General features: G+C 41.9%; 1 protein-coding gene across 4 annotated transcripts in view; it reads right to left on the bottom strand.

Moving 5' to 3' along the window:
• Positions 1-8,819: 8,819 nt before the first annotated feature.
• Positions 8,820-25,193, bottom strand: part of LOC115087987 (ribonuclease H1-like) — a 28,161-nt gene continuing 11,787 nt past the window's right edge. For all 4 annotated transcript variants that reach the window (XM_029595801.1, XM_029595799.1, XM_029595800.1 and 1 more), the window contains 6 exons: positions 19,865-20,056; positions 17,767-17,866; positions 16,473-16,527; positions 11,503-11,587; positions 10,049-10,173; positions 8,820-9,309 (listed from right to left, as the gene is read on the bottom strand). In XM_029595801.1, the coding sequence (XP_029451661.1) occupies positions 9,220-9,309; positions 10,049-10,173; positions 11,503-11,587; positions 16,473-16,527; positions 17,767-17,866; positions 19,865-20,056 (647 nt within the window). In that variant the 3' untranslated portion in view covers positions 8,820-9,219. The remainder of the gene's footprint in view (positions 9,310-10,048; positions 10,174-11,502; positions 11,588-16,472; positions 16,528-17,766; positions 17,867-19,864; positions 20,057-25,193) is intronic.

Here is a 25,193-nt window from a genome sequence, read left to right as displayed (position 1 = left end):
GCTGGAAGCCATCCTTAAGCAGTCCTTTAAATAGCTTCCTGCTGCATTTTAGTGGCACGCTCCTGTTTAATCCTCGCCAGCGATGCAACCATGCCCGGAGAAGTGATGGAGCCTGCGGCCTCCTTCCTCACCAATGCCACCACAGACCTCGTAAGCACCTCATCCAGGGGTGTTGCCACTGCAGTGGTGGCAAGAAGACAATTATGGCTCGACTTGGTCAGCTGACATGACTTCCAAAGCGAACCTCACAAAAATGCCTTTTAAAGGATCCCTCCTGTTCAGGAGCAAACTAGAGAAATTAGCCAACAAATGGGGTGAATCTCCAGTACCCCAACTTCCTGCGGACAGGAACAAAAGGACATATAAGTGCTCCTCCCCCAGAAGAAACAAGGGTAGAGTATTGCAGCGCTTTAAACCTTACAAGAATACACTGTCCTAAGCACCTCGTCCTTCAGGAAGGTCTCGGTCCTTTTAGAACAGGCATATTAAGAGAGGTGCAGGCCCCAGCTGTACCCAACAATGAGAAGACACAGATCTCTCCACAGGAAGAAGACATAGGGGGCAGACTTTATCCTCTTCTACCAAAGATGAGTCGAGATAATGTCAGACAGGTGGGTCCTAACTATCATTTGAGAGGGGTACTTGAATTCCAAAGCATCCCCTCAGACAAATTTATGAAATTGCCATGCCACTCCCACTCCAAGAGAGTGGCAGTGGAAACTATTGTTCCCAAGAAAGAAGGAACATTCCGGCCTATCCTGGACCTCAAGGCCGTCAACAGTTACCTGAAGGTTCCTCATGGAAACCCTACACTCCGTTATAATGGCGGTACAACCAGAAGAATTCTTAACCTCCCTGGACCTATCTGAAGCCTACCTTCACATCCCAGTCCATCAGAACCACCTGCACTTTGCGATACTGGGCCATCATTATCAATTCCGAGCACTACCCTTCGGACTAGCTACTGCCCCCAGAACCTTCACCAAATTTATGGTGGTAGTAGTGGCAGCACTGAGGAAAAGGAGTCCTGGTACATCCTTACTTGGACGACTGGCTGATCAGGGCAAAGTCTCCAGAGGAGAGTCGCCACGCAACCACCAGAGTCAATCTATTACAAGAACTCGGGTGGGTGGTGAACACAGCCAAGAGCTTTCTGCAGCCCTCCCAGTCACTAGAATACCTGGGAGTACGGAACAATACCAAACAGCTTCCCCCTCCACAGAGAAGGAAGCTGATGGGTCAATTAGAAAAACTATTGACCTCTGCCTGCCCCAAGGTATGGGACTACCTTAAAGTCCTCGGCCTCATGACATCAACTCTGGAAGTTGTTCTGTGGGCAAGGGCCAATATGCAACCGCTACAACATTCCCTACTGTCACGATGGAATCCAGTGTCCCAAAACTACTCAATTCGCCTCCAGTTACCAACAGGTTCGGGAGCAGCTTCAATGGTGGCTACAGGAAGAACACCTAAGCAGAGGCGTAAACCTGTCCGCACCAAAGTGGATCTTGCTCACCACGGACACAAGCCTGCGAGGGTGGGGAGCCCACTGTCAGGAACTGACGGCCCAGGGACAATGGAACAAGGAAGAGGCGGGATGGAACATAAACCACCTGGAAGTTCGAGCGGTCAGATTAGCCTGCCTACGATTCAGCCACAGACTGAGGCGAATCAGTCAGTCATGTCGGACAACGCAACGACAGTTGCCTACATCAACCGCCAGGGAGGAACCAAGAGTCAGCAGGTGTCTCTGGAAATAGACCCCTTCATGGAGTGGGTGGAAACAAATCTAAAGGGATTTCGGCCTTCTACATCGTGGGAAAAGACATTTCTGCAGCCTACCTCAGCAGAGAGAGCCTAGAGCCGGGGGAATGGTTGCTGCCGGACACAGCCTTCCAGCTGATAGTAAATCAATGGGGTCTCCAGCCATGGACCTACTAGCAACTTGTCATAATGCCTAGGTCCCCAGATTCTTCAGCCATAGGCAAGAACCACAATCTCAGGGAATCAATGCTCTCATCCAGAACTGGCCAGAGGAAAGCCTCCTGTATGCCTTCCCACCCTGGCCCCTACTGGGCAGGGTAATCCACAAGAGAGAGCACTACAGGGCACTATTCCTACTAGTCGCCCCGGATTGGCCAAGAAGACCATGGTATGTGAACATGTGAAAACTATGGGCAGGGAGTCCTTTGCGTCTACCTCCATGCAGGGACCGATCTCCCACGAAGACCCAGCTTGATTATCTTACGGTATTGCCCTTGAAGACTAGCCTAAAGAACCATGGCTACTCAAAAGCTGTGATTAACACCCTGCTCTAGGCATGCAAGTTCTCCACATCCGTCTTACATATGGATCCGGAGAGTATTCAAAGCTTGGTGTGAAGACCGCAGTCTCTCCCTGAGCTTAGCCAAGATCCCCACGATCCTAGAATTCCTACAGGATGGCTTGCAGAAGAGGTTGTCCCTCAAGGTCCAAGTCACGGCACTGGCCTGTTTCAGATCTGAAAGGGATGGTATCAGACTATCAACTCATCCTGATGTGTCTTGCTTCCTGAAAGGAGTCAAACAACTCCGACCATCATTAAAGTGGCCAGTGCCTCTATGGAACCTCAACCTAATACTAGACTTCCTAGAAGAGGAGTCCTTCAGATCAACAAGTGCCCTGTCTCTATGTCTCTTGACCTTGAAGACAGCATTCTTGATCGCAATATGCTCAGCTCGGTGCATCTCCGAACTTCAGGCATTATCCTGTCGGGAACCATTCCTCAGGTTCACCCCAGGCACCATACAGCTGCGTAAGGTACCATCCTTCCTTCCGAAAGTGGTTTCCCAGTTTCATATGAACCAGACCATATCCTTACTATCACCAGATGAGCACAGGGATTCGGGAAAAACTCACGCATCCTTCGCCACCTGAATCCTAGTTCGATACCTAAAGAGATTGGAATTTTTGCGCAAAACTGACCACCTGTTTGTTCTTCCCAGCGGGAAGAAACAAGGGGAAGCGGTTTGGTAGGCCACCATAGCGCGCTGGATCAAAGAAATAATTAATGTGGCCTACATAGAGGCAGGAAAACCATTACCTCTACAGGTCAAGGTGTATTTTACAAGGGCCCAGGCAGTCTCCTAGGCTGAAACCAGGCTGCTTTCGCCAGCTGCGATCAGTTGGGCAGCAACATGGTCCTCCCTCCACACCTCCAGGTTCTACTGCCTGGATGTTCAGGCCAGGGAAGATACAGCCTTTGCAAAGGCAGCACTAAGTGGGCCACGGGCAGCCTCCCATCCTGTAGGGGAGTAGATTTTGTACATCCCATTGGCCTGAGTCCATCTGGCTACATGCAGTTGAACCAGTTCAAGGTTAATCAAGTATTAAGCAACATGTATTCACACTGGCTTTGCGATGACAATACTGAAGAGCTAAGCATGCTGCACAGGTATATGTAGGCTGACATCAGCTTTGAAATCTGACTGTCTCCCAACTGCTATCAGGAGAGTACACTATCCATTGGTCCTGAGTCCATCTGTCTACACTAAGGAAAATGAAATTATCAGGTAAGTAATTTCTCTATTATTAATGTGGAAAAATGCTATAAATGGGAGTTTGAAATTTTATGCTTCTTTCAAGTTGAAATCCCAAAGCCATTCACTTGTGTGTGAAATGTCAAGTATTCATATGAGTTCTTAAAGTCAAAATTACTTAGCTTTATAATCATTCAGCCTCCAGAAAGATTGGCAGAGTTTGTATAAATGTGGTCTTAGCCAAAGCTGTTTGCAAACAGATACTCATTTGTCTTTTTTTGCTTTTGTTAAATTATTATGAACAATTGTGCTAGGTAACTTTAATCTGCTGGATGTTGATTAGGACACTTCAGGTGCTTTCTCTAAAAGTAGAGAGATCCTGGCTTGTGTAGGGGAAGAACTAATATGGTAACAGAACTGATGTAAGGGGCTTATACTGGTGTTTAGAAATGGAGTGTTTACCAGACTGAGGAGCAGCCGGGGTCCTGTGATCAAAGATTCGGTCAGTTCAGCATAGGAGCACGAAGAGTGATAGTTAAAGGTCCTGGATTTCAGGAAAACTACATTTCTTCATGCAGGCAGACCAGTCCAAACAAGTGGGTTATGCATGCCAACCAGCAGATGAAGATCAACTGATTTGCTGATGTCACACTAATATAAACACCCCCCCCCCTTGTGCCCCTAGAGACACCATTAATGAAAGTTGAGTTTCAATCAGGATGATGAGCAAACTCCAGAAGGCAGCCTGAGCCTGGCAATGGTGGCATGTTAAATAAAAGCATCAAATGGGAAATAGTTGAGTTGTGATGGCTATGCAGAGCAGTGGAGAGTGCACTGTTGCCAAATGGACTGCATGAACAGCTTCCTTTTTCCCTATGCTTGCAGTGGTATGACTAGCTATGGCAGGAGAGTCTGTGCCATTTGGCTAGAGGAATGAGAGGTGACTGCAATGTAGTGCTGAAGTATGAATGGAAGGCCCATTCGGTCCTGTTAGTTCATGGCAGAAGGCAGCTGCAGTGTGTGGTGATTGGTAAGGCACACAGTGACACTGAGGCTGCCAGACTGGGTTTGGGACTTGGCTACTATGTCCCTGAAGGTCTCAATGTACCTCTTCCTGCCTCAGCTCTGCCACTCTAGCCTCCAGAGATCAGACTTGTTCTCTGAAAACCAAGAGCCTTTTGCACTGGGTGCACACGATCTCTCACCGGCAGGTAAAAAAAAAAAAAAAAAATCATACATGTGACATTCGATGCTGCTAGACTGCTGCCTTTTCCTTATTGAGTTCCTAGTTAAGTTTAGGATGTTAAGTGAGTAGGAATTAGAGTATTTTAAATTTATTGGTATATTCACTAATCTGCTGGTGACCTACAAGGAGATGATTAAACTCTCAATAAGGGCCAATGCAATAGTATGACTTAGAAAAGAGCCTGATAGATTTTTACTGAGAAAGTGTCTTGTCTAAAAATCAAGGGCTGAGCTAGGGGTGGGTGAGAGGGAGATACTAGAATTAACTCCCTCTGTATTTCTGAAATAATAAGCAAGCCAAACGCTAAAGAATATATCCCCTTATAAAAACCTCTCTCCAAACTTTTTAGAGTCCCATGTGTTGATGAAAACACCAATTCTAAGGCAAAACATTTTAGATTGAGAGAATGGTTAGTTTCCAACCAGTGGGAAACTAAAGGGGCTTCCAATTTAGCATTTCTAATTTATGAAAAATATTCAAAAAATCTAGTTAAATTTGCGTATGGTTTTGCCAATATTTACAAATTAGCATGGGCAACAGAGGTCTTTTTCCTTTTTGAGGTGTTGGGGGTCTTAAGAGGCTCTTGCAGAAGGGATTTAAAAGACTGATGGTAAGGGATGGGAATCTGGCCAAGAGGTCGATGGTTTAGTGGGTTGTTTTTTTTTGGGTTTTTTTTTTTTTTAGAACTATATGGGTGCCACTTATCTACTTAAGTGGCAGGTTAGCTAGCCACTCAAAGCTGGATAATTTTAGACCTACTCTGAAGTAGATCTAAAGTTATAGTTAAAAACTGACAAAAGTTAACTGGATAACTCCTCCTTGAGATGACCCCAGAACACCTAGCTGGCTAAAAAAAAAATAAAAAAATGAAATTACTTATCTGACTAAAATCTAGCTGGAGAAGAGGCTCAATATTCAAAAGCTTGCCATTTTGATAGATAATTTGTGAATTATCTGTCTAAATGTCTCTGAAGATTAACCTCAGCCTATATGCCAGTATCCACTCCACCGTGGAGTCCAGGTTATTTATTCAGTAAATGCTTCATTGCAACCCCCAGCTTGGTACTCCTCACATATCATGGGTAATTCAGCCCTGCTTGTCGATGGAGAAAACAAGTTTGCTTACCATAAATAGTGTCCTTCCATAGACAGCAGGATGAATTAACCATGCTAAATACCCACCCATCTTCCTAGAGTTGACTACTTTACTAGATTTAGCTCTTATCAACTGAGGGACCTCAAGGCAATGATTGTGCATAAATTCCTACACATGCTCAAATGGATACAAATCTATCTTTATCCTATCATGTTTCTAATCTGGTAAAAAATTCATTCTTTAAATTGCACACTTTGAAACGATTAAAACCTTTACTTTTCAAAAATGATTTTCAAACTGTACTTCAGTCTCTCCTGTTCTCAGGTTTAGACTATTGTAACAGTTTGTTTCTGGGTCTTCCAGACTCTGCGATAAAACCATTGCAGCAAATACAGAATTCAGCCGCTCGTCTCTTAGTAGGACTACCTATGAGATATCATATTTCCCCTATCTTATATAAACTTCATTGGCTCCCAATTAAATATCGAGTAAAATATAAGGTTCTCTCTATAATTCATTCACTAATTCATGACCATGATTCCACATGGCTCTGTACATCTTTACGGTTGTATAAACCAATGAGACACCTTCCATCAACATCTCAGTATTTGCTCGATGTTCCCACAGTTAGAATAGCAAGACTCAATATGACCAGGGAGAGGGCCTTTTCAGTGGCAGGACCGCTGTTGTGGAATTCTCTCCCTAACACCTTAAGGCAAATTATTAGTCATAGTGAATTTAAGAAGGCAGTTAAAACTTATTTATTTAAGATTGCATATGCTCATCTTGAAAATTGACTAATTCACTTTTTTAAGCCACATTTTTTGTAGCAATCTACTATTCAATTACACATCTTGAAGGAATATGGTTTATATGAGTTATATTTTTAGATTTATTATTTCCTTTCTATCTCTGACTATTTTTGTTAAAAAATTAGTATATCTATTTTATGAGTAGGGATTATGGCAATATAATGTATTTTTATTCTTTCTATTTCTTATCTATACTTTTTTAAATTTGATGTTTTATTTTACTTTTTATTTTTGTTTTTTTTCTTTGGTTAATGGCTCTATATAATCGAAATCTGTAAACCGTCTTGATCAAACTAGTTTGAAAAGACGGTATAGAAATATTTTTAAATAAAATAAATAAAGCAAAAGCAAGCTTAGAGAGAAGGGTCCAGTCAGCATTGGGTGATGTCAAACAATCTATAATGCTTATTTTATTTTTTATTTAACAAGTTTTATTGACCGTCGTTTAGTTACCACTTTTACAACGGTTTACAAGCTTTAAGAAAATAGATACATCATTTTATAACATTAAAAGGCATAAAACAGAAAACAATCTTAGCACAGATTATTAACAATAAAAGTAACAGGTAAAAGATAAAACAAATAAGAAGTAAAAGGTAGAAGCACTGAAGTTTATGCATCTGTATTGTAGGTCTTTTTAAATAACCATGTTTTCAGGTTTCGCTTAAATATCTTAAAAGTCTGATTGTAGTCTCAGTTCGGTTGACATTTCATTCCAAAGTTTTGGGCCTGCTAATGATATGGCTCTCTCCCGCACTGATGTTAGTTTGGCTGTGTTGACTGATGGAATGGACAGTAAACCCTTATTTGCCGATCTTAAATTTCTCCGCAGCGTATGAAAACGTATTGCAGCTTTCAGCCAATCATTTTCTTGGGATAAGCAGCTTGAAATCTATCTACCTCTTGGAATCCTGCCAAGTACTTGTGTCCTGGCTTGGCCACTGTTGGAAACAGGATACTGGGTAGTCAGGATATGGCAAGTCATATTTTGTGTCATGGCTAATTCATGCTGCTGTCTATGGAGAACACCATTTACAGTAAGAACTTGCTTTCCTTTTCAAATACCTAACATTCTATTTGTTTATTTTGATTGCTGCTGCACATTAAGCTGAGAATTTCAAAGTATTGTCCACAATGATGCTAAAGTCCTCTGTGGTTCCTCCTACTTTGTATTGACACATTTACTGCTTGCTGTATTGAAAAATGTCTATATAGGCTCGATTTAAAAATAAGTTCTTCTAGACACAATTTAGATGCCCATTGAAAGGGGTACTTCGCTATGGGTGTCGTCAGCTACCTCAGAAAAATCAACTAGAAGCAACAGGATAAACACAATTGCACCTATCGAGCACCTGATGCATTTGAGTACTAGAGACAGTTCTCCCATAGCACATCCTTTTTTACACAGCCCCTTATTTTAATATTGCATCGGATGCCCAGGGGATGTAGCTGCATGTGCGTTAGGAAAAACGGGTGTTAATACAAGCACCCGTTTTCACAATGCGTGTCTTATCAGAGGCAGGCACCCTGTGAGTGAGGTGCCTGCCTCTCCCTGTATATATGTTCTTGCTCCTTTCAGCAATTTATAGAGAAACAAAAAGGGAGGGGGGCAGCCCAACTAATTGCATGAACGTAAGGGGTGCTGCGGGATGGATAGATATATAAATTCTTAGTATGCAACAAATATTTTAATGTGCTTTAAAAAAATACTGCACTCTAAAAAGTGAATACTCCCCCTCCCCTGCCAGGGAGAAAAAAAAAAAAAGGACATTTTTGGGCTGCACACCTTAAAAAGCGATTGCCATTCTATTTTAGGCTTGGGTTAAGCTTCTTACTATACCTGTATGCTATTTTATCGTGCACAAGATATCTCTATATTTAACCCACTGAGCATAGGCTATTCAAGCTCCCACCACACCATTTGCTCTACAATGAAGCAGCCAGCATACTATGCCTGTCTGCTGGTCCTTCACAAACTATAATTACTCTCATCCCCCTCGCTTTTGTTTGCTGTCTTTGACCTCAAGCTTGTCATTGCTTCTTCCTGGTTTTTTTTCCCTCTTAGAGATGCACATTGGTCAACGTACAAATATAAAAATAAAAAATGTCCTTGTATTCCTTTTAGACCAAAAAAAAAAAAAAAAGGCTTGAATACCACATTTTAGAAGTACAATATTTATTTTTAAATAAACATTTCCAGGTGGGCAATTGCTATAGAATTCTCAAGGGCACTGTGCATAAAATAATCTACAAATAACAGAAAAGGTTTTTTTATACAGGTTTTGTGAATCACTACAGTAATTCATGACTGTTAATCTTTATACTATTTACAATTTGTGGAATAGTTAAAAATCTGTGACAAAGCATCGACGTAGGCTCCATTTGTACATAAAGTCAACTGTGATATTAAAAAAAAGAATCAGAATTAATGCAGATCTAAGAAATGCTTCTCGTTTTACATCCACCCTCAGCATCACTCCTGGAATAGTCCACAAAGGCAGTGCTGCATGCTTAGTTTACTACAGATGTCTTCCAGTGACTGGAACGCTACTGCTTCTCTGGTTTTTTAGCTCCATCCCTAGCCAGTCTATCAGCTGCCTCGTTTCCTGGAAAGCCAGCATGTCCAGGGATGTGCATCTGTGATGAGAAACCAGGATTAAATGTACAGACCTCCTAACCCCGCTGCAGGTCAGATACACCAAGAAAAGCTCATTTTAGGGGAAACTGAAGAAACCAAACCCATAACTACACATCTTGTCTGTATTTTCTAATCTGATAACCTAGCTTACTATTATTTGATATTTTTGTAGCATGGAATGAATATTTGCACATTTATTAAAACTTGCTTGCCCTCTATAAAACAGTTTTGGATTACTACTAGCTTTCTGTGTTTTTTTTTTTTAATTCATTTCCAAGGTGTCCATCCTGCTATCACTGCAAAGACATCAAGTTAGCTTCTTGGAAACAGTTTGCAGGACACCACTGCTGTATATTGTCAGTCTTCTAAATAGGTAAATCAGTCCTTTGATTCCTTTAGGAGTACGGCTTGACTAAATGCCATATAGATATGGTTTGGCTGTAGTACAGAATATGTCTTCATAAAAATGCTTCATAAATGAAGCACCTCCGAAACCAATCAATACATACAATTCATTATATTTACTATTTTCTTTTTTTTAATTAGTTTTTATTGAGCTTACTATTTATTTTCTAATTCAAACATGTTAGCATGTGAAAAAAAAAGTATAAAAAACATTTCTAAAGTGAAAATATGAACTTCATGATCTATAAAACTATCATTTCAAATACAAAGAGTGGCTGACCCTCACTCTCCGAACCATGGTTAGGTTTCAGACTTTCTACGGGGAGCACTTACCCATGTGATATCGATGCCTTTGGTCAGTTTCTGTAGTTTTTTAAAGTCTTTTTTGTTTATCACGTCTTTGCCTGTGCTCTGTTTCCAGCCATTGGTATCCCAGTTTTCAACCCATTTTGTTATACCTAAGAACAGAGTATAGTGGTTTGGTAGGAGAATACAGCAGAAAATATTTTAAATGTTTAATTAAATTTGAGAAAAAAAGCAGTCAGAAAGAATAAGAAAATAAACTACGGCTGAAATCTCCAAAGGCATAGAAGAAAAATGTAGAGGTGTTGCATGCATGCATATTTGCCCTACCCTTACCCACCTCTTTTGCCTTTAACATTTTAAATTAAGTTGTCCCTTCAGCTCAGTGGCAGAATTCCTAGATCAGGCCCAGAAGGCTACAATCCCCAACTGGGGATTTAGAAATAGGCTGCAGCAATACAAAAGATATTTACACCTGATGAGTCAGCCGGATAATCTAATAAGTCTGCACTGCCACACATTGCCACTCTATCCTGTCATAATTATAAATGTGTGAACACAACATAAGGCAGGATAGTGCTATAATTTTGTGGCAGTACTGACCTGTTCTGTCTTGCAAAAGATACTGGGCCGGATTAAAAAAATAAAAAATAAAAAAATGTTACGCGCACAAGTCCTGGGGCTTTACTAAAGGGGTGGGGTCAGAGGCAGGCACAAAAAGGTAAATTACATTTTTTGGGGGGGGGGGGGGGGGGGGGTAGGGAAGTTCCCTTCCGCCGGGTAGCACACGCTTCTTTTAAAATCTACGCCACTGGTTTTCCCTTTATCAACTTTAGCAGTTAAGTTGCATTAAAATCTTCATTAAGTTCCATATAGAACTCTGTACTGAAATTTGCTGAAAAGCAGATGGCAGCTACAGCATCCTACTGCTCTCAACGAAATCTCCAGTGGGGAGACCACAAGCACCCAACTGTGCAATTGCCAGTAGAACACACGGCCAGCCTGCTCTTTATAATCAAAATCTTTTATAGACAGAGTATAGAAGCAAAAAGGTATCAGGCAGGCCTTTTGGTGCCAAAGCAACACCTAGAAATATTTATATTAACACCCAGTATTAGGATTTTGCACAGAGCTGGAGCCCAACTGAACTTTAACACCATAAGAGTCATCCAGGAGACTAAGGCCAGGGAAATTAAGTAAAGGATGGCACAAACCAGCTGGTAAGGAGACAAGGCCTTGGCGAATACATAATACATTTTCTTTTTTAAATAAAAATGGAAGTATATGTTCCACCTTTCCCAAAATACAATTGTCTAAAACGGATTACAATAAAATCATATCCTTCATGAGCATGTAACTTAAGCTCATCTATAGAATACTGATTTTATTTTTTAAACAAAACATTTTCAGTCTTTGCCCATGCTATTTCTACACCATTCATAGGACGGTTATATTTTTATGCAGATCATGAGCAATACACGTACCGTTAATGGTAAACATACTGTCTGTGTAGAGAACCAGTTTGTTGATATTCTGGCCCTTGGCTTGCTCTATTGCTCTGCAGGCTGCCTGAAGAAAGGAATAAGTTTGTAAATAAGCTGTGAACCACAGAAAACACCTCATCACAGAATTACAAGAGGGCACACCTTCCAGGAATCTGTACTTCCACTGGGAGCATCCATTAGCAGTGCAGTCAGCGAACTTACAGAGCCTCCTCTTCCCTACAAGGTGGAGGAAGGACATCACTGCCTAACCGATGCAGCTAACGTATAAAAGATGCTCTAGCCCTAGACAGCCTTTCAGGAAGGTAAGTTACCGCAGGGAGCGAGTAGATCATAAGAGTTAAGGTTCAGCCAGTCAAATACTATTACTACGTATTTCTTGTGTGCTACTAGACATATGCAACACTGTACAAATGCACGAGACGTTCTTGCTCCATGGAGTTTAAAATATAGACAAGACAAATAAGCTTTAGGAAATTTAGTGTAGTAAGCATGATTAACAAGTCTATGCTTAAGGAGGCAGGGTTTAAGATTTAAAATAAACAAGGAGTACATAAAAATTTCCAATGGGGTTCTTTACACAGAGCATACATTTTCAAAATGTGTTGTGTGTACATTTGCGAGACTGTGTGCACGTGCAAGAAATCAATTATCAGAATGCATTTGACAAAGTGCCTCCTGAGAGGCAGTGTCCTGTTGCAGATTGGTAACTGCTTAAAAAGACAGAAACAGCAGAACTAAATAGTCTGTATTCCCAATGGAAAGAAATGTAGAGTGCCCGCCAGAATACATACTAGAACAAGCATTTATTTATTAATGCTCTGGAAAAAAAAAAAAAAAAAAGACAAAATGAGCAAGGTGATCAAATCTGCAGATGACACAAATTATTCAAAATAGTTAAATGATGAGTAAACTGCGATATCTTGCAGGAGGACCTTGCAAGACTGGGGAACTGGGCATCTAAATGGCAAATTATTTTTCATGTATATAGGTGCAAAGAGATGCAGACAGAAAAAAGGAAATCCCAACTATATGTTCACAGTGCTGGGCTCTACATTGCAGTTATTCATATAGTGCTATCAGATGAATGTACTGCTTTACAGACTTCTTGAAGCTTTTAAACTAATACAGACAGACAAAACATCGAGGGGAGGGTGCTTTTAAATTGAAACAGTGGGGCCAGCTCTGAGGAGTGAGGTCTCTAGTATATGAGAAAACAGCCTGTGGGTGAGGTAAAGAGGCTTTCTGCAGGAAACTGTTTTAAAAGAAGGAGCCTCAGAGAGGTGAATTTTTAGGCTGGATTTGAATCTGGCATGAGAGGGAGCCTGGAGCAAGTGTTCAAGAAGGTTATTCCAGACATTTGGCATAGAAAGCTGAAAAACTTGAGTCTAGGACTTAGCAATGGAAGACAGAGGCATAAATAAGAGCAGCTTGTCTGCTGAGCAAAGTTTGGGGTGAGAGGTGTATGGTGAAATGAGAGGGCTGCAGTAATTTGCTGGAGTGAATACATTTGTACACGAGTATAAGCAGTTTGAGTTTGATGCGGAAGCAGATGGGGAGCCAAGGCAGTGATCTGAGAAGGTTACATGATCATAACGACAGAGGAGGACGAAAAGCATGCTGCTGAGTTTTGAACAGACTGCAAGAGAGATCACTCAGCAGCAGCAGACCTGCAAAGAGCAGGGTGCAGTAGCCTAAGTGGGAGGCAATGAGAAAGCAAGGAAGGGTTCTGGTATGTTCAGACAAGAAGGGACAGATTTTGGAGAGGCTTTAAGAAAAAAATAAATACAAGGGAGTAGTGCTTTTTGGCTGTGATGTGGATGTATGCAGAGAAGAAAAGAAAGGCATCAAAGAGGATCCCAAGGTTGCATTAGGAGTTACCACTCAGAAGACCTTGGAGTCATCATGGACAGTAATTTGAAATCTTCAGCTCAGTGTGCAACAGCAGTCAAAAAAGCAAACAGAATATTAGGAATTGTTTGAAAAGGAACAAATCTAATCATAAAGCCTCTGTAAAAATCCTTGGTGCAACCTTGAGCACTTTGGGTCACTTCATCTCAACCCCCTAAAAAAAAAAAATCTCCCTTTATAAAAGGGAGGTTAACAGGTTAGGGCTCTTCAGCTTGGAGAAGAGACAGAGGGGTTATGAGAGATTTATAAAGTTATGGAGCAGTGTGCTTTGATTTTCAGAGAGGCACAAGGCAGGGAATGCCCCCTATCTCCCTTGTAGTTTGACCTTGCTTTAGAGCCACTGGCAGAGACTATTCAGAGGGAAAGGACTAAAGGCGGGAGGGCCTAGAGCATAAAATTTCCTTATATGTGAAAGACATGCTGTTGTATGTCGCAGACCCTCAAAAATCTGGGAAAATGTCATAATGCATCTATCGCTCCATAGTGAGACCACACCTTGAATACTGTGTACAATTCTGGTCGCCGCATTTCAAAAAAAAAAAAAGTGTATATATATATATATATATATATATATATATATATAGCTGAGGGGGGATATGATAGAGGTGTTTTAAAATCATGAGAGGTCTAGAACGGGTAGATGTGAATCGGTTATTTACTCTCACAGATAATAGGACTAGGGGGCACTCCATGAAGTTAGCATGTGGCACATTTAAAACTAATCTGAGAAAGTTCTCTCACTCAATGCACAATTAAACTCTGGAATTTTTTGCCAGGGAATGTGGTTGGTGCAGTTGGGTTTAAAGAAGGATGCTGGGCTTGATGGATACTTGGTCTGACCCAGTATGGCATGTTCTTATGTTCTAATGGCAAAATTTGTTTGGCAACACCGACCCATGACAATTAATCTTTCATGCTGTGGCAGATTAAAAACAGCAAAGTGGTGTGGCACTTACAAATTTCCATTACTATTGGGCGGCTGTGTCTAAAATCCTGGTTTCGATATGGTCGGGGGGGGGCAGGGGAAGGTCCTGCTTGGGTCTCCTGTGAAATGGCACAAGTGGGAGACTAAGGTTTTCTCTCTCACCCTTCTCCTCCTCTATCATTCTAATAGCATGTCAGCAGAGTCCTCTTTTGGACCACATGGTTGGAGTGTAGAGAGGTTGTGGCACCTTGGACTCGTTGATGAAAAACTCCTCCTCAGTCTCCCATCTTCCAAAATGCTGGATTATCTGGCCTCATCTTTTTGCAGGGCCTGATGTTTGAAGCACAGTTGTGGGACAATGCAGGTTTCGAGTCCTTAGATGAATGCTCAAGAGCCCTGTACCTCCAGCTTTGCGGGAATATTTTGCATCTGGCTGAGGTGATAACCACCTCGAACGCCCAGTTTATTGGAATCTTATTTTGTTGATATAGGCACAAAGTTGAGCTCTCTCACCTCGTATATCTGGGTATTCTACTAGCTAAGGGGGGTCATTTTCAAAGGCTTATCACGTGCGAAAAGGCCCTTTTCGCGTGCGATAGCATGCTGAGGGCGGAGTCGGGGCGGCGAGGAGGCAGACTTGGCGGTGGCTTTGCTGGCGGCGATAAAGTAATGTTATCATCGCCAGTAGCGCACCCAATAGCACCACCTTTCACAGTGGCGCTACTGGGTGCAAAAGCCGGCAGCGAAAACACCGTGGTGATGTGAAGGCTGCCGGCTTTTGCAGGTCCACCCCCTCCCCCTCCATTTTGCGATAGGCCTGGATTCACCATTGTAAGTTTGGGAGCAGAGCTGATCAACTTATTGCTAAATGGAATGAGGATCTGAATCCCATGCTTACTGAGAAAGATTGGTAGCGTCCGAGTCTTGGCGCATAAAGGTTCTATATGTGCTAAAAGAGTAGAGCTGATTAGATTATTGCACAGGACCTACCACACACCATGTTACTTTGCAGATATATTTACTGGAGCTAGTCCCAGCTGCTGGAGGAGGTGTGGAACACTGGGCTCCTATCTACATATGTGGTGGGAGTGTCCTGGGATTAGTCCGTTCTGGGCAACTGTGACAGGAAATATCAGATATTCTTGGAAGCCCTTTTCATTTGTCACGGGTGCTTGGACTGCTTGGTAAATGGTCAGGTTCGGAGGTGCCAGTGAGGAGTAGGGTTGTGGTTTCTTCAGTTGCTTCTGGCAGCCCAATTTACCATTGCCTTCACGTGGAAAGCTAATCTTAGAATGGACAACTGGAGAGCTCAAATAAGAACTATAGCTGATATTTTAAAGTTGTATTACTGTTTGATGGATTGTAAGAAATATGATGCCATTTGGGCCTTATTGGAAGTTATGGTGTCTTTTCTGTACCATGAGAATAGTGGCAGAGGGAACTACTGTTAGCTATTGTTCTTGTATCTTTTGGAAAGCGTCTCATTTTTAATACTGCCTTAGAATTTGACATGTTCAAGCTCACATTTTATGTAAATGCAGATATGACTGTATGCAACTCAAATAAAAAAAAGTTTAAAAAATTATGAGCAGTGTGGAACAAGTCAATAGGAATCTCATTTATCCTTTCAAATAGAAACAGGGCTACGAGGGCAGTCCATGAAACTCAATGGCAGACTAATGACACACACACACACACACATTTAAGTATTTTCAGTCAACACACAATTAAGCTGTTGAGTTAGCTTCCAGAAGATGTAAAGGTTTCTAATATGGGGTTAAAAAAAAATAAATAAAAAATTTGGATGATTTCTGGGGACAAGTCAATTATTCTCCATGCAGACTTAGATTACCACCTTTTAACTTCTGGAAGTGAGCAACAGGGAAGACTGGCTGAGACATTTTTGTCTCTGCCTGCCATCAGTTGCTATGTCACTGTGTATGTTACTATCTCCCCAGCATGATCTGCCGGTTCTTGCAGGTGACCCGATAAACCCAGCACCCCATTTCTGACTGTGGCCTAACGGACCACTCCTTTGGCCTAGCACAGCTCTTACATATATACGACTTAAAAGAAATGTTCAATAGTTTATGCCCAGTTCTTAAAACAGAATTACCTGTATTTCTGCTCTCTGGTTGGTCTGCCTGCCAGGGAGTCTATCATCTACATTTCTATTAAAAAAAAAAAAAAAAAGAAGAATCAAAAAAAAGTAAAACACATTCTGCTATGATATCTGTAAAGGATGAATTGTTCACTTTAGAACAAACATTATTTATGAGCTACCAGTTTCCTGCTACTCCTTTGGGCTTCTAGAACATGAGCCTTCATTCACAACTACTTGGGGAGTTTCGCCCCAATTTTATTTCCTCTCCCAACTTAAGTCTCTGCACTGCATGGATGTGCACCTGGGCAGCTTCTACAATATGGCCACCAGGGGTCACTGCTGCACGAGGATCAGGACTCCTTCCCCCACATGGGGCTGTGACACTGGACTCTGCAGCATCCCCAGGGATCAAAGCCAGGTCCCTCTACACACTGCTATTCAGCCACCAGGCTAAATAGCTGGTTATACATGCTGGACTTTGAGACCCCCAAAACAAGCATTTTGTCGTCATCTTACAAAAGAAAAGCAGCAGCTGAGATTCTGGTGTTTGCATACGGCATAGCTAAAACTACAGTTTAACTGAGGCCATAGTTTTCCAGTCACCAGGCTGAGGAACACCAGGTTTTCCTGGCAAAACTTGCCTCTCAAAAGGATTTCATCTTTTGCTTCTATTTTAGCAAAGCAAGTCATCAGCACACTGGTAAAAGGCAGTCAAACTCATGCTTTGTCAGTTGCTTTAATACAAGACTATCCCTGAAATTCCTAAAACTGAGAAAAAAAAAGCCTCTTCGCATATTAGCCTGTTTTAACATTTGATAGCTTCATATTGGAGGGGGGGGGGGGGGGGGGAAGAGATCAATTTTTTTTTTTAATGTAAATTGCTCCACCCCAGGCTTAAATCACTGAGTTGGAGAATGAACAGAAATCAATGAGGCTTGCCCTCTGGTATTCTCCTGCAGCTAAATTAATTTTATAAATACAAAAATAGTCTAGGGGGGGGGGGGGGGGGTGCCAATTTCTTGCCATCTTCCCAAGGCCTGCTGAGTCACTAAATCCTCTTTTCTTACAGCAGGAATAAAATTAAAAAAAAAAAAAAAAAAAAAAAAAAAGGTATGATGCATATGTTGCCAAAGTAAAACTGTCATACCAATAAAGTTATCTGAATCTGCATTACAGCAGAAGCCGATGCCACAGTGGGTCTTGCTGTCCTCAAGTGTCTAAAGCCAGGCAGTCAAAGCAGCTGGGAGAAGGGAGGGTGCAGCCTGTCTTACTAGTACCACTTTTTAAAAAGTCCAAGTTCACTTACAGCGGGTGACCTGGTCCCCAGTAGACGCCTATTCCAGCACGTGCCTTACTCCTGCCATTGCTTGAACAGCAGCCATCAGTGTACACAACAACAGCATCTCCTGCAAAGAGGGAGAGATGTCAGGAACATTTTCTACTGCCTGCTTTCAAAATCAGGTTCATAACTATTGGGAAGACATGCTTTTCCCCATAAAACCTCTCCACTCCCATCCCGAGTATTATAATCACCCAGTGCAATCTACAAAAAACAGACAGCAGATTAGGACTTCTTCCACCAGCCCAGGAACAATGACCATCCTAACAAGTGCTCTGGGTCTCAGATTTCAACTGGTTTGGCAGGACATAAATTAAGAGTTACATAGGCCAACAGGTCCCTGTGACATAGTAAGGGCAAAGGGCCGTTGGCGCCATTTTGATTACTGGCAGCCGACAGCCCAAGTGCAGGAGATCGCTCCCGGACCCCCCGTTGGATCACCAGGGACTTTTGGCAGGTCTTGGGGGCGGGGGTGGGGGGGGCCTCCCCACAGAAAGAATGATAAAAAAAGTTTTCTGATCTGGGGAGTGGACCAAAATGGCCCTCCCCAGACCCAAAAACAAAATGGGTTTAAAAAAAAAAAAAAAAAAAAAAAAAAAGTTATGCACTCTCCTAATTTGCTCCTTAAGATGCAGACGCCCAGGAACAGAGCTGGTTTAGCACACCATTTTTTTTTATATTTTTTTTTTTAAATTTTCCCCCTCTGAATCTAGGTGAGTCTTATGGAGCGAAAAATACGGTAATTGACTGCAGATAAAGACTGAATGGTCCATCAAGTCTGGAAGTGTATGGAGGGTTTTTTTTAATTACCTATGATTGGAAGATGTGCATGCTGAATCTCTCTCAAGTGTAGCCTATATTAACAGGTCTTTTTTTTCTCCTATGTTTAAGTAAAACTGAAAAACTAAATATTAGCACTATGTGTGTGTGAGGATTTGGGTGAAATATTTTGTTTCACAAAGAAGCTTTAACACCAGCTAATGAGATCATAGTGGGCTCAGGTTTGAGATATGAAATTTGTCAGCTGAATATACAATAAAACAAAAGTTACAGTAACAATGGCTGCATTCTAAAAGCAAAATCTGAATATTCTGGTTTGCAGCATTTTATAAATGCAAACACAAACATTTAAGAAATTTGTTATAGTAGGTCAGACTGAGGGTCCATCAAGCCCAGTATCTAGTTTTCAACAGAAGCCAATTCAGGATACAAGTACTTAGCAAGTATTCAAAGGGTAAATAAATCTCATGCTACTAATGCCTATATTAAACAGTGGCTATTTCCTAAGTCAACTTGATTAATAGCAGTTTATGGACTTCTGCTTCAGGAACTTGTCCAGCCTTTTTTTTTTAACCCCACTATGTTAACTGACTTAACCATATCCTCTGGCAACAAATTCCAGAGCTTAATTATGCATTGAGTGAAAAAGAACTCAGATTTGTTTTAAATGTGCTACTTGCTAACTTCATGGAGTCCTTGTATTATCTGAAAGAGTAAATAACTGATTCACATTTACCCATTCTAGACCTCTTATGATTTTATAGACCTCTATCAAATCCTTCCATCAGCCATCTCTTCTCCAAGCTGAACAGCCCTAAACTCATAAGAAATTGCCATGCTGGGTCAGACCAAGGGTCCATCAAGCCCAGCATCCTGTTTCCAACAGAGGCCAAACCAGACCAAAGGAACCTGGCAATTACCCAAACATTTAGCCTTTCATAAGGGAGCCATTCTATCCCCTTATCATTTTGGTCGCCCTTCTCTGTTCCTTTTCCAGTTTAACTATATCTTTAAGATGTAGTGACAAGAATTGAACACAGTACTCCAGGTGTGGTCTCACTAAAAAGAAATATAGAGGTACTATGACATTCTCTGTTTTCCTAATAATTCTTTACATTGTTTTGCTTTTTTGCACCCATGTGTAAAAGGACATTGATGCACCTCAACAGCACATGATGCTATTGTTTGTACAAAGCCCGCTCCTCCAGCTTGAGGAAAAAAAAAAAGTATTTTGCATACTTAAGACAGCGGGAAATATGGCCAACATATACTAGTGAAAGAATACCCAAATACGTGAAGGTCGTCTTCTCAACTAATGGCGTGGCGCTTGCTTCGGTGTACTTTCCACGTTTGTGCTCAAGTTCTTCCTCATCTTCGGATGAAGACAACTGCTGGTGCGGCCTCTTGGACCTGCTGAGGTTCAGATTTTCCACCTCTCCTTCATGGCACGTTTCAGACTTGCATTCACTGCTCGGACCTGTAACATGGACAAGGAAAGAGGAAAAAGGATTTGGTTGCATTATTTTTACTTTTGGTTCATAGTCAATTTACATGTAGTGTGTGAGAGCCAGGGGGACATCTTAGGGCACACGTTTGGGAGATTAAAAAACCCTTGAGATTCTTAAAATTTAGCACTTTTACAATGCTGTTTGCAAAAGTGATTGTAAGAGTTCCCCCCTCCCCCCACTGCAAGACCCTCGGCCAGAAGTTGGAAAAATTCTTACTTGTTAATTCTTTCCATTAGTCCTGCCATCCCAGTCCATCCCTATACAGGTGGGTTGTTTCCCCCTACCAACAGATGGAGGCAGAGAACATAGACATCATCTCCACTACTTAGGGGTGGAGTAGTGCAGCAGGAATCCAGTATATCCCTGGCAAAGCTCCAGATCAGACAAAAACTAAACAATGCAAACTGAACCTGTGGCTTCCAAACTGGGAAGTAGAAGGAAAAACCAGGAAAACTAACACAACAGAAGAAAACCTAGCACCCGATGTGAATCCACCCTGCTTCCCGGGAGGGTCCTGGACTAGTGTAACGGAAATCAACAGGTATGAAAATGTCATCCATCTCATCCAGCCCCATACAAATGGGAAGTACCAAAGCATTACCTATCTGGGTGGGAAGAAGCGAGGGCCATTTTGAGAATCCCAGCTCCATATGCCAAGTCCTCCTTGGCCAAAACATCCAGGTGGTAATGTTTCACAAAAATATGCAAGGAAGATCAAGTGGCTGCCCTACAAATGCCTGGAAGTGCAAGCGCCTGCACCTCCGTCCAAGAAGATTGCACCCTTACGCAGTGTGCTTGAATCAAGTCGGGAGGCCTCTTGCTCCCCCAGCACATAAGCCGAGACAATAGTCTCCTTTATCCAGTGAACCAAAGGGGTTTTAGCGACCGCTTCCCTCCTAGGTGTTCCCCCAAAGAATACAAAAAGTCTGACTTGAGGAAGGCATTAATCACCTCCAGATACCTAATTAGCAGCCTCCGAACATCCACGCATGCAAGAGACCTGAATTTATCTCTGCAGACCTGCAATGCCGCGCGCATGTTATAAAATCCAGGGTCAGCGCACGAAATCGGAGCGGCCTCTGAGGGAACTTTCCTTCCGCCTCCCCCCCCACCTAACTCTCCCTCCACTACCTTTGTTGTACAAGTTACGCCTGCCCACCATCCCCTGGCACAGGCCGCTGTGCCGGAGAACTCTGGACCACCCCCCGGCCTGTCACCACACCCCCTTCCCGCCCCTTTGGGGAACCCCAGGAGGTATAGGGATTCTAGGGCCCGTCCTTCTTTGAAGCTGGCCTCCGGGATATTCCATTCCAGGTCTGCAGGGTTAGTCTTCGGCTCTGCCGCGGAGCTTGTGCCTGGGATGGCCAGCATCTTCAGGCTGAGAGACAAGAGATCCAATAGCTCTCTTTGGAGAAGAAACACATCATGGTTCGGTATGGTTCCATTCCTGAGGGATTTCCCCTTCCTCCAGGGAGTCTGGCTCTTCCTCAGAGGTGTCTGTGTCCCCTAAGGAGAGGCTTTTGCCTGGAGGCGGCACATCTCAGGGCGGAGACATGTCTTGGGGAGGTCAAGAGGGCTCTGGAAGGTTTTGCTCTTCTGGTGGAGACTGTGGCTGTGTCCCAGATGGCACAGATTGCACCTGGATGAAGGCTTGCAGGCATTTGAAGAATTCCACCCAGGAAAAAGGTCCCTGGGTCTATATTGAATCCAGCGGTGTTCTGAGGAGCCTAAGGAGGGCCCGAGAAAGAGGGGAATACCTTCACCGCCTTGCTCGGTATTGCACTCGCTGCCTCTCAGCCACTCAGGGGGCTAAGTCCACGCCGGGAACCGGCTACCGGACAGAGGCTAACCTCTGAGGGATCTCGGAAATCACCTCAGGAATTCTCAACTGGGGGAGGGACCCTTAGGTATCACCACAGGAGAGCGGGGCTCATCTTGTACAGGTAAGATTTTCTCTTTCATTTGGTTTGGATTTTCTAACGCTGTGCAAGCGTTTGTAGAGTCCCAAACTAAGGAGACTGAGAAATACTGAAGGGCAGAGCTTCCTGCACGGGTATATGTAGGCTGACATCAGATTAAAATCTGTCTCCCAACTATCAGGAGTACACTATACCCATTGATCCTGCATCCATCTGCTACACACTAGGAAATAGGATGTTATAGCTCTCTTTGGCTTTGAAATTCTCTGTATTGGAGGCACTTGGAACATTTGCCCCGATTCCTCCCTTGATAAGACCTCCATGACAAAATTCAGGCCTACACTCTCCTCCAGTGTAAAAAAAGACTTAACTGATACCTTTCACCTTACTGATATCTGGAGGCATCACCACCCTGGGGAGAAGGACCAACTATACCTTTTACTCTCCTAGGCACAATATGTACAGTAGGTTGGACTATTTTATATGTACTGCTAGTTTCACATCTAAAGGTTCCTGACATAGCAAACGTCATTGTGGCACTATCAGACCACCACTCAGTTCAAATTCATATTTTGTTTAAAAAATGTTTATATACTGCTTTTACAAAGCAAATTTAGTCAAGACGGTGTACAATATATCAGTCAAAAAAAAAACTTCAGAATATAAAGTAAAACAATTAAAAATTACAAATATAATATAAACAAACAAACTTAAAACAAAATCATGATTATTAAAAAATGAATACTACTACTAATAGGGTGCCATATGATTAATGTATGAAGAGTAACTGATTGATTATTTAGTGGGTGTAATTTTGAATGCAATTTGAAAAAAGTGTGTTTTTAAAGATTTTTTAAATTTTTTTTTGGAGTTTGATATGGATCTTAATGAGTCTGGTAATGCGTTCCAAAGAGTTGGACCTGCTATCGAAAAGGCTCGTTTCCTAGTAATGTCAAGGCGTGCCTGTCGAGGTGATGGTATGTCTAGAAGGTTCTTATTCATTGATCTTACATGTCTGAACGGTTTATATATTCGAAGGAGGGAACACAAGGTAGTAGAGTTAGAATTATGAATAAGGGAATGTATAATGGTTAAGATTTTGAACTGTATTCTGTATTTGAAAGATAGCCAGTGTAAAGACTGAAGATTTGGGGTAATATGATTTCTAATTGGGGAACCTGATAGGATACGTGCAGCTGCATTTTGAACTAATTGAAGTTCTTGAAGTGTATTATCCGGAAGACCTATATAGAGAGAATTACAGTAATCAAGCCCAGAAAAAATAAGTGATTGTAGAATAGTCCGAAAGTTATGGAAAAAAAGCAAAGGGTGTAGAAGTTTCAAGAGTTGCAGTTTGTAAAAAGAGTTTCTTGTTACCAGTGATGTGTTGTTTTAGAGATAGATCAGTATTGATAGTCACGCCTAAAGTTTTTCTGCTGATTTAGAAATAGGAATAGAAGTGCCAGTGAACAGAAGATGAGATGGGGGGACCTCTAGCCGGTTCCATGATAGATGCGAGATGGACAATTTCAGTCTTTGCTGGATTTAATTTTAGTCGATTATGAGAAAGCCAAGTATTGATTGTTGTAAGATATAAAGATACTAAAGAAAGAGTATGTGCCCAAGATACATCGTAGGGTACCATAAACTGTAGATCGGCATAGATTTTAAACTGCAAATTTAAAGAGGCAAGAATACGGCAAAGAGGTAACAGGTAAATGTTAAAAAGAATAGGGGATAAAGACGAACCCTGAGGGACACCTGAAGCAATAGTGTACGGCTCAGAGGAATGATTATCTACGTTGACTTGCTGAATGCGGTCAGATAGAAATGAGACAAACCACTGGAGTACTAAACCTGAAATACCTATAGATTTGAAAATAGAAACATATTTGTTTTGATGTCCCCAAACCCAAGATCTGTACAAGGTGGTTAAACATCTTCTCAGTGATTAGCATTTCCTGTCCCTGAATTTAATCCTGTGGAGGATTATACACCAGACCTCTGATGGGAAACCTTTAAGGTATTTCTAAGGGGTAAGATTAGTTATGCTGGCTTCCTGCAAAGAGAGCACAGAAAGAAAGTGGATGCCCTCATGGCAAGAATTAAGGCTTTAGAAGTGCAGCATAAAAAGGATTGTTTGGCCCGTACACTTGTTGGAAGCTTTTAGGAACTGAAATCTTTAGAAATTGGGAAATTGAAGGGGCTCTAAAATAGTCTAAGTTAAAATTTTATGAGCACAGTGATAAACCTGAGACCCTGTTAGCCAAAGCTCTTAAGAAAAGAGATTGTAAATCTATTTTTAGTGTTAGGAAGCTGACAACATGTTGATCCTTTGGAAATTGAAAATGCCTTTAACACTCTTCTGATCTCTATACAGATCCTACCACAGTATAGGTGCTATTAGGGAATTTTTGAAATCACCTAGATCTACCCATGCTGCAGGACACTCAAAGGGATGTATTATCTGCCCCCGTTTCATTACTGGAAATCCAGGCAGTGGTTAAGGGGCTCCCTAAAGGGAAGTGCCCTGGCCCATATGGAATTTTATTAAAAAGTTCTTGCTGGAGGTTATTCAGTTTCTTCTACAGATTTTTCACATTGTGGGGGAGACAGGGCTATCTCTGGGTACTATGGCTGATGCTGTTCTCTCTTATTCACAAAAAGGGCAAAGACATACAAGTGTGCAGTTCTTCTTGACTGATCTCTCTTCTAAATTCAGACAGTACAATACCAGCTAAGGTTTTACAGCGGCATTTGGAATCTGTTTTACCCTGTCTGGTTTATAGGGATTAAACAGGATTTATAAAAGGTAGAGTATTCATTTCTAATACTAGAAGATTGTTTAACATACTGCATTTGGCCAAGATCAAGGATATTCATGCTTTAATAGTATCCTTAGATGCTGAAAATGCCTTTTCTATTTGAGGTCCTAGAACAAATTGGTTTTACTTGGCAGGTTTATCTTATGGATGTAAGAACAGCCCAGAGCATGTTTATTAGTCAATGATTCCCTGTTCTTTTTTTTTTTTTTTTTTTTTTTATTACTATAGCGTGGGGCACTTCTCAAGGCTGTATATTTCTCCACTTCTTTTGGGCTTGGCAATTAGCTCCTAGCAGCAGCAATCAGGAAACAGCCCAATATCCAAGGCATCCAGCTCAGTGTACAGGAACACAAGATACCTCT

This window comes from Rhinatrema bivittatum, chromosome 3, assembly GCF_901001135.1.
Source record: "Rhinatrema bivittatum chromosome 3, aRhiBiv1.1, whole genome shotgun sequence".
Classification (NCBI taxonomy): domain Eukaryota; kingdom Metazoa; phylum Chordata; class Amphibia; order Gymnophiona; family Rhinatrematidae; genus Rhinatrema; species Rhinatrema bivittatum.
This window is presented reverse-complemented; position numbering and strand designations above follow the sequence as displayed.